Source organism: Geospiza fortis, unplaced genomic scaffold, assembly GCF_000277835.1.
Source record: "Geospiza fortis unplaced genomic scaffold, GeoFor_1.0 scaffold130, whole genome shotgun sequence".
Classification (NCBI taxonomy): domain Eukaryota; kingdom Metazoa; phylum Chordata; class Aves; order Passeriformes; family Thraupidae; genus Geospiza; species Geospiza fortis.
In genome coordinates this window covers 18,129,945-18,140,579 of record NW_005054300.1, presented here as the reverse complement: position 1 = coordinate 18,140,579, position 10,635 = coordinate 18,129,945, and the positions used below count along the sequence as shown (strand labels likewise).

General features: G+C 39.5%; 1 protein-coding gene across 1 annotated transcript; it reads right to left on the bottom strand.

Moving 5' to 3' along the window:
- Window positions 1–662: 662 nt before the first annotated feature.
- GHITM (growth hormone inducible transmembrane protein) lies at window positions 663–9,399 on the bottom strand. Its single transcript, XM_014309556.2, has 8 exons — window positions 9,223–9,399; window positions 7,605–7,704; window positions 7,256–7,367; window positions 5,891–6,032; window positions 4,748–4,856; window positions 3,460–3,648; window positions 2,725–2,896; window positions 663–1,901 (listed from the first exon to the last, which is right to left on the bottom strand). The coding sequence occupies exons 1-8, from the start codon at window positions 9,349–9,351 to the stop codon at window positions 1,814–1,816; spliced, it is 1,041 nt and encodes a 346-aa protein (XP_014165031.1). The 5' UTR covers window positions 9,352–9,399; the 3' UTR covers window positions 663–1,813.
- Between the last annotated feature and the right edge of the window lie 1,236 nt (window positions 9,400–10,635).

Genomic DNA, 10,635 nt, shown 5'->3' with positions numbered 1-10,635 from the left:
AGCCTCAGAATCTAGACCAAAAGGTCTTTTGCCTGAGTTTTCTTTTGTAACAAGCACGAATGTCAGAATTTTAAGACAGCTCCCTGTACATTTCAGTTTTGAGAACAAGCACAGTGCTGGTTTTGGCTACAGAGTAAAAGAAGAAATTAAGGGTATCAAATTGCTTAAAAAAATAAAACTCTCTGAACAGGCTACTTACAACTGACATGATCCAAATATTTCTTCCTTCTAAGAACTACAGATGTCCCTCCAGATGTAATAGTGCCAGGAACTAAATTGTGCCTTATAATCTTTGGGCACAAAGGAGCTGCAAAAAGGTTCTTCACAATCCATTCTTTCTTCCCTCTGTTTGAAGAGTCAAAAATACCAGTGTGTGACAAACATAAAAGTAGCACTGGCTGGAATAAGTGGCCAACAGGTTACACCAACAGAACCACTTCAAGCGTAGCCAGTATCCTCCAACTGGGAAACAACCCCAAAAAGGTGGTAGCCAATGAATATGAGAAGCATCTTTGCAGATTTTTTTACAGAGGAATATGTACTCTCTTACAAAGGAAATTGTAACCGTAACAAAAAAATATTTCTAGTACTCTTCACCAAGCTGTTAGTGCAGAGGTACTAAAATATTTCTATTAACATGGGGAAAAGTGAGAGCAGTCAACTTGTGAGGCTAGAATTTTATTGTTCATAGGTCAATACATAAACATAACATACTTGCCAGAAACTGAAAATAAGACCTGCTGATATTAGGTCAAAATTTTCATGGCCCAATAACCCCCCTTTTATTCCAACATACAGCAAATGAGTATGGAAAGTATAAATTTCTTACTGTTGAATCAATTTTACTGTTAGGGAACATTTCTTTTAGACCACATTTAACAGATCAATTTGGAAAAGAGGTAAACAGACTAATAATGCACACAACAGTAGGACCAATTTATGATCCTGGGATTTACAGCATGCTATTCTGAATTCCCAGTTTCTGTGCCAATTGTACAAACTTCCAAGAGATGACAACTAGGAGCTCTTCTGGACAGACCTTCATCTGCAGTACAGGAATTCAGCCACCAGAAGAAAGACACAGCTATATTGCCATTCAACAGTTTTATAAATCTAGTATCAAAATAAGCTAGCTATTATAGCCAGTCAACATTAAAGCAAGGAATTCTCATGCGTACTCCAGAAGGAGACTGAAGTTCATATGGAATAAATGCTGCATAGTTCCCATATCTTGTCTCCTTTACACTTTTTGGTCATCTAACCTGTGAAATCCTGCTTAATCTTTTCTGATATTTCTGTCCAGGTCAAAGTCATGATTGCATTTAGGGCCATATACAATTTATTCAGTTCTTCTGAAGATGCCACTAAAATAAAATTTATGAACCTTAACAGAAAATTGATGCATCTAAGCAGCACTTCATGAAGTAGCTTGTACTCCTATCTGCCTATGGGATACCAGTTCAAAAATTACTTTCTTTATTATGCAACAAAAGTTTTTAAAAAAAACAAAAGTGAAAGTAAGAGTTGAACTGCCATCAAACCCCTTAAAAAGCAGGTAGGACTATTTCATTCATATATTAAAAATAATTTACTTTCCCAAAATAATGTACAATTAGAAGAAGCACTTCAGACTATTTTAAACACAGAGCTGGAAAGTGTTTGAAGAAAAACTAAGACTGAATCACATTGCACTGAACCAATATGCTGAAATGCTTTAAAATTCTCACTTGGATTATTACTGCTTTAATCATGAATGTTTATTTAATATGTGCACTAGGTAGGCTGTCAGACAGTTGCAAAGTTGAGTCTCTGTTTACTTTTTCCTGCCACTTCCACCACCTGCAAGCATGGTGGCCACCCGAATAAAGATGTTCAGCGTATCAGTGTAGATACCCAGGCATCTAGGAAACAAGAAATTACAATTATTGCTGTTGAACAGACACAATTATTTGGTGTTTCACACCATTATACTTCATTTTAGGAGCCTGCATGAACTATCTTTATAAAACCCAGCTATGACTGCCCTCAGTGCTTTGTATGTCAAAGAAGAGCTGTGTTTTTTTCTACCACCTCTTCCAGCAAGAACTATTTACAGAAATCCTAACAGACAGTATCCTGCTCTCATACAGGAGCCTCTGCTTTTATACTGAACTTTAATCTGCTTCTCTCCAAGAATTTTCAAGAAGATCAGTATTACTCTGCTTTAATTAAAATAAAACAGAACCAAAGGAAGTAAGAAATCACCCAGGACCAGACAGACGTTAACAAGAAAGTTACTTGTTAGTCAGACCTGGTCTTTACTGAAGAGTCAATCCTTCCTTCCTTCCTTCCCTATCGCACCACTGCAGATTTCCTATTTAGTGACAAAGACTAATAAATATTAAATGACTACGGGAAGATTGACTTTTTTTCCTCTCAACCAATACTGACAGTTATTTTCAGAAAGCAGGTATAAATTCTGCCAGCAATGCTTTAGTAAACAAAAATACATTTAAGAATGCATTGCTGGAGGCATGTGACATCACATGCTCAATTCTGTTTCTCACAATGATTTCAGTTTTAACTTCAACAGCTATTTTGTCACTGTTGTTTTCAAACCCTGTGATTCTTCACATTTAAGAGCAATACACTTTTAAAAGGCTATTTTCAAAGCATGCTTCAATGTAACTTGAGGTAAACTCTTACCCAGCCCCCAGAGCAGCTGCGGTAGCAGAGAACACTTACGCGTTGATGGGGTCGTATTTGACCACGCCGTAGAAGGGCAGAGTCTCGGCCCGTTTGATCACCAGCTGTGTGTCATAGAGCAGGAACATGCCAAACAGCACCAGCCCGCCATAGACCGCCACCGAATACAGCCCGGCGCCAAAGGCAGAGGTGGGAGGCAGGAACATGGATCCTGGAGAGCAATGGACAAAGGTGGTAAAGATCATTATCTGCTACTCCAGGTTAGCTCAAAGTCCAGTCACTGGAGCATGCATTTTCCAGTAAGCGTTCAATTCAATTCTCAGTCTGTGGTGTGTGTTTGATACCAAGAGCTCTAGCATGCACACTGAAGATGTCACATATACAAGCTGACCTGTTCATTTTGAACACCCCAGGGAACTGTGCATTTTTCTTCAGGTGAAAGTAGCTATGACTACAACAATGACTAAAACACATGAAGGAAAACAAGTGGATTGAGAACTAAGATCACATTTACTGCCTTCCCTACTCACTGGCAGTATCTAAAATACAAGGCACCCCTATCAGCTCTTTGCCAGACTAACATCTGCCAGAGCCATAACTTCACATTCCTTTTCAAGAACAAATATGACAGAACATTTTCTGCTGTGCTGGAGTTTCAAGGACTACATTTAAGGCAAATCTTCATTGAGCAGACCTGCCTGCAATTGTGACCGGTACCATAGTAGCTTAAGTTCATAAACTACTTTATATGACAGAATTGAAACAGTATCTTACCAATTGAAGAAGCAATAACAAAGCCTAAGCCTATGCCAAGTGGTGCTCCCATGTTCAGGAATTTTTCACTTGGAGCACACATGGCCACAGTTGAGAGCCCCCCAACAATTCCAGCAGTGTACCAGGCAGCTCTGATCAGCAGAGGACCACCAAGGAAGGCCAGAGGAGCCACCACTGCACCCATGACACCTAGGCAAAGCAAGACAGAACATATGTAACACTTGCAACACCACACGCCAAACCCACTTGATTTTCATCTCCAGCCAGATGGCATGGCTCAAACTAATCCATGCACGACAAAACACCAGTGCACTTGATTGTGCTTTTATCTAGAAGGGAGCACAATAAATTAGCAACCTTAAATTCCATTATGCACTTTTATTTAGCACTAGAACACTTCAGGGAGCTCATCTTGGGGAAAAAAAGACTAACAAAAGTCGTAACAGATTGGTTCATAACAGAGCTGGTAAGAAGAGATATTAAGCAGGGACTTATCAACTGGATAATAGCATTAGGAGCATGCAACACTGAAAAGCAGGACGGACTTCTGATACAACAATCAGTTAGGCAAGTAAGTCAGATTTTTTTTGCTAGAGGCTTGTAAGGAAATGTGTATCGAGCCCATTAATATCTCATTAGGTTTTTTCACTTAATAACAATCACTACAATAAACATAATTTCTTCTTGGCAGACATGTTAGCTCTGGAGAGGCAAATATGATTCCAGTGCCCAACCTCCACATGTCTTTTCTGAATTTCAAAATATTTCTATCAAAACAGTTTTGAAAAATGAGAGCCATTATTATTTGAAGTTGGTATCATTAGTGAGAAATTGAGATGTGTGTCCATGAGGTATTTCAGCTGTGAGTACAGATCAAAAGTAAACTAATACTAAAATCTCTTTTTTTTTAAAGTCAGGTTTCAAATGCCTCCAATACTGCACAGCTGAAGAATGGTTACTGTAGGTAAGAGTACTTACAGAAGTGGTAGTGTTAGAAAGCAGAGACAAAACCAAAGCAGCCATGAAACCATCTAGTTCCATTTCCAGTGTGGAGTGTATGTACCTCAAGTTTAATTTGAGCATGACTTTCAGAAGACTATGAAAAAACTAGACTTCTGTTAAGGACACTTAAGACATCTTTCCCTGACATTCAGGAATTGTCTCTGATCTCTGAAAAACCTCAACTCCCCTACAGCAGTATATAAAAATTTACTTTAAAGCCAGAGTTTTGTTAAACTAAGCATTTGGTCACACTGAAGCACAGACAACAAACACTAAAACCACATACCTGAATGCAGCATCCATGCTGCATGTTTAGCTATGGGATTATTTTCATAGGATATGGTCCTGACCAACATTCCAGCACCAATCATGGCTGCAAAAGTTGCACCAATTGCCTGAAGAAACAGCATTACAGAGCTCAAGTCAGCATATGGACATATGGTCTCTGTTCCAATCTCTTAGTCTAAAAGGCAACACTGATTCTGAAAAGAGCAACCTAATTCACAATTGGAGGGAATATTCATTGATTCTACTCCTGAAAGGTTACAGTCAAATCTTCGCAGATCTTAGCTTGCAGTAATTTTCATTTATTTTTACTCAGTTTTCCAGAAATCCAAATTTAACAATGAAGTTGGCAACTCTCTTGGCTGTGTAAAGTAAGAAAAGGAAAACCCATGGTTCTGCCCCATATTCTCATGGAGGTACCTCAAATGTGTTAGTCTTCCTTCTTTTCTTGTACATTTCTCCATCTAAAACCAACACCTAGTTTACTGGCTTTTGCTACCAATGATTTTTTTAACCTCAGTGCCTCTTCTTACTCATGATTCCAAGCAGAATCATTCAACATCTACCAAACTGGTCAGAAGTGTACAACTTTTATCACCAATGATGCTTTATCAAATTCACCTCCCTAAGTTATGTAGGTGTTGGCATTTAACTGTTACTGTCTCACTCCATGTAACACACTGAATACCTATTAAGCCTACCTGTATTGTTTCAGCCTTGGCAAACAGAGACAGCTTTAAAAGTGCCACAAGGCAGAGTAAGAATGCACAGGGACCTCAGTTTCTATTTACAGACCACAACAGAAACTGTGCCATTACCTTTAGATAGCTATTTCTAAGAGGTTCCTACTCGCACATATATAGCTGGTAAGGGTAGACTAGTGGTTTTTGCTCATGTAATTTATCTTTGACAAACCATCAAAACAGTATAGAAAACACATGTCAGAATGTGACTAGAATCACCAAATCTTACATCATAAAGTATCATCAGGATACCTGAATAGTCTTTCTGGATAAGAACGCTAATGTAGGTTAAGTTTTGTCTTACTTTCCACCAAGTAGTCAGATTTCTCGGATTTTTTTAAATCAACCATCATTTGGTGGCATTCCTCAGCAAATACTTTTATTTTTATAACAAAGCTTACCAGCCAGGAGCCCTTTGTCATGAGGTTCATGATTGCAGGAGTTCTGCTCACTGCTGCAGCAGACAGAGCTGTCATGCCAATGCTGCCCGCAAAGTACATGTACGTAGAGTGAATTCTGTCCTTCACATACTGTGGCCAAATACTGAAAAATAAGCAATCATACAGAGCTGTGCAGTTACCAAGTTCACAACAGAGAGAAGCTAAAAACACAATCAAGCTGTTAAGTGCATTCACAACCATGGATATAAGGGAAGTTTTATTATAATGATGAGGTCTGTTTACTTTACAATGGGGACTGAACTTGTCAGTCTTGCCGATTTAATCTAATATTAACTCAGTAGAAACACTGAAAACTTACAAATAAGGCCGACTATAATTCAATTCTAAGCAGGAAGCATGCATAGAAAACAGAGTAATGAATGCCTTTAACCACAGAAAAAAGAAAAGAAGGGTGTGTGAATATAACAAACTGGTTTCAGGTAAAAGGTCTACAGAATGTGTACTGGCACTAAGCAGCCTGCCGAGCAGCTCACAAATTGCTGAGTCATAGTGCACACGGTTATCTGACACCACAGGACACAAACGTCATTCTGAGAGCTCTAACAATAGTAACAGACCTAGACATAAGCGAGTTTCTGCAGTATCATTTGCTCACACTATAGAAAGAAAACTTTCCCTGGTAACACTAAATTTGAACACAGGGCATATATTTTTTCCCACTTCATTCTTTTGACCTGTTAATCAAGACTTGTGCAGAAAAAAAAATACACATAGCTCTATCTAGAACAAGCTTCTCATAGACACATCATTATAAATGCTGACTGCCATTTCCAAATGCAAAATAAAGCAAAATATCCCCAATACAGTTCTCCCAAGCCCATGCTTACCACCCATCTTTCAAGTCTAACTATACAGTTTTGCCATTAGCCAGGCTTTTTTTTGACCAAGAAGCAATTCACTGAAGTTTTAAGAACACGCTTATTATATCAAAGCTTATACCAAGATACTGTGTTTAATGGACACTTTTTAAACAACTGTATTGAAGTTGAATGAACAGTCTCATAAGAACAGCAGGGAAACTGGTCTTAGCAATGCTTTTCAGAAGACCACACTTCCTAAGTTATCTGGAGCACACCTCATAAGACAAGTTGATACACTCTTTGCATTAGATTTAGCAAAACAAACTTACTCAGGTTACTACTATCCATTTAAGGCTGAATAATTCTAATTTTGCTTTAAAAACCTGCAGAGACACAGGTGGGGGTTTACTCTTCAGAGCACAGAAAAACCTGAGCGTACACTGGGTAACAGCAGCTAAAGGGGAGGTATGCTCCACTGGAAAGGTAAATAAACCACGTTACTTACGCGGCCCTTTCGATAGCCCCAGTCTCACTGGACAAGCCCATTCCATAGTAGCAGAGGGCTCCCAGGCCAACAGCAGCTCCTCCAGCAAGAATGAATTTCCCCAGGCGATCAGCTGGGTAAAGAAATAAAAGCACACACTCATTAATGCTTTTTCTTGGACAGTTAACAACATCCTCATGTGAATTTTGATCTATCTGCAATAGCTGCTCCACTTTATCCCTTTTTCTAAAAGCTTCACTTCATTTCAAGTCAGTTCACTATCTGTTTCAGTAGTGAAAAACATATTCCTTTGAGGAAGTTTTAAGTTCAGGTTGAAAGATTCTCAGTATTTAAAGCAGAGCTCCTCTACCTTTAAGTGCAGCTTCTGCAGATGGCTCAAATGCTGCATCTTTCACATCCTGGCCAAGTTTTCCACGCCTTGAACCCATTCTTGCTCTGGTGGCATAACTCTGTTAAATTCAGAAATAACATAAGAAATATTTAATGAAACAAAATAGAAGACAGTCTTACCAACTTACTTGCTACACTTAAAATTGTTAATTAATCTCTTATTAATCTGTGTTTACCTTCATACATACAAAGCAACTGTGCCCAAGGAAAACAAGCAAACATTAAAGTTTAGGAGCCTTTGTGAAAAATGTTGACATATTCTAGAAACACAGAACCAATGCAGTGAATTCCAGATGCTGGAATATTCAGACTGCATCTCTTCTACTTTAGTCCCACTGTACCAAACACTGCCACAAGCCTCTCTGTTAAATATAAAAACATAATCATTACTTTTTTGTTTTGTAAAAAAGCCTTTTGCTTTTTATGCTAAAACACTCTTCGTGCAAACACTTCAATGTAAAAAAAAATTCTGCACAATACTTTCGTGCTATTTTAGAGACACTAAAGCTGGAAAAGCAGCACAGATTTCTTGCTTTCAAGTCTAACCTTGATTTATGGAACAAACCTTGAATGAAGGCCTAGAAAATCAAGATTTTTAAGGTCAACAAGCTCCAAGTAATTATGCTGCTCAAAGTCTTAGTGAGTTGCAGGAGCAAGAGAGAATACACTCATATTAAATTCAAAAACAACTTTATGTTGTCTTACCATTTTTTACAGGAATTTTTAAATTAAAATTGCATCTGAGCAGATAGGGACTCACATCAAGCTGTAAGCTTGTTTCAACACTAAAATGCAAAATCTACAAGCATTACTCTCGTCAGGCATTAGAGCACTGCAATTCAAGGGGTTTACCAGAGCCCTTCAGTTTGGTTGTGCTTGGCAGCTAATGAAATCCAGCCCACTGCTAGAAAACTCACAAACAAAAAAGCCCACCACGTACCTACAAACTTAGAATGCTTAAGAGAAAAATACAAAAGAGGTGAAGAATTTTCCACTAGCACTTTCATCAAGATGGCAGAAGAGCAATAACAGCCCCTAAGAGTTGTGAGCTGCAGGTCTGAGACATCCTCTCTCAGTGAAAGACAGTGTCTCAGGATAATGAGCGTGGCTTTTACAAATGCTGCTGAGATCTGTGTCTGTCCTGCCATAGCTCAGAAACTGCTCTAACCTACACCACAGCTCTAAACACATATTGGGACTAAAATAACTGAAAAGAAAGGGCTTATTTTAATGCTCTATTTAAGATTCTAACTTGGGAACGGGTAGACAGGACAAGAATTTCTGTTCCTCCCACCTCACCTAGTAAGGCCTGTCCATCCCTAACTACCTCTTTTGCCCATTAATTTCAAGACACAAGTCAGTCATTCAAACAGAAGATTTCACTTCTTCTGCTCCAAAACCCCTGTGTTTTGACTGAAGAACATTTTTCCTTCAGTAAATTAGAGCAGGTGCCTCTAACAAGCAGAAGGCTTGTGCTCATTCACATGAGGTAGTCCATGCAAAGTGATTCTTTCAGCAATAAACTGAACCCTTTAAAATACGTGCAGTCAGGGCCATGAGAAGGAGAATTACCTTACCTGGCTAGGCTGCCACAGCCTGTATGCCTTTATGCTGGAGCTCCTCAAGGCTGGGGAAGCCTGAGTGATGGTGGGGCGGATGGTCTGGCATGGCAGTGCCCTCAGGCACACCAGCCTGGCAACCAGCATGGTTGCTGAAATAACTTAACACACTGTGCTCCTGCAAATGCACAAGGAAACGTGTTTTGCTGTTTTGTTCCATGGTTTTCAGACAAGGCACACTAACTACTTACTCTAAACTACAATAGAAATAATAAAAACCAACCAACCAGAGATTATCTATAGTAAAAGCAGTATCATCACTTAAGTATTGTAACAGGAGATAAAACCTTCTCAAATACACAGTTTAACCTTGTTTTACCTGTATTTATACCTGTATAAGTCTTTAATCAGAGACTTCTCTCTCACAATTAACTCAAAAACAGGATCATATTCCACTTTTCACATGCACAAATTAAATCACGACCCATTATGTGCTTATGTTTGAGTTACTTCAGAAACTAACCTTTATTTTGAGACACAACACTGCATGAGTACTCTGCCCTCCAAATTTACTTAAAACTCCACAGAAGTATAAACCCAAGTGAGCAAAGAGCACAAGATGTATGGTGGAATACAGTCAGAGAGAGATTTTAAGCTGTCCTTTAAAGAATCAGTTAGCTTTATGGGCACAGCATTCAGTCTTGGTCGCAGCCCAGAACACTGGTTCAGATCATCCTAAGCAATTCTGACCAGAAAACAGTGACACCACTCATGGGTAAATCCACAGCACCAGCAGAACCAGCCTGTGTCCCCCACTGGGAGCATGAAAGCTGCCAGCTCACTGCCACAGACGGTACACATCATATAACATACCCCAAGGCCTTGGAGTCACTTTCATGTCCTTTAATTACAATTACACACAACCCATGATATCACAGAACACCCCACCTACCAGTGCCTTTTTTCAAATGACCAGTCATACCTTATGGGTGCAGTGATCAACATAAACTAAGAGTATTCTAAAGAAAGGCAGGTTTAAACACGGGTGAGAAACAAACACGCAAAGCACTGGACAGCTCGCATGAATCACAGAGGAGTGACTGAGCATATAATAATCCTGCTGCTGGAAAGTCCCTTTGCTCTGCAGCAGTTATGAAATGCCGCTTTTGTAACGGGAATATTCACGAGGTACGTCCCGACGGTGCCACCAGACGCAGCTCTCCCACAGCCATGGCACGGCCTGCGGGAACTGACAGGGCCAACTCGGAGATTTCAACTTTCTTTTTTGGGAACGGGCATTTAAAGCAAAGTAACTTCCAAGTGTTTTATCAAGAGCAAGGAGGGCGGAGAGCCGAGAGTTAAGACCAGGACAACACTCCCACACATTAACTGGCAGTAACGTAGCGCCGGGGAGTCACTGCCGCACCACAG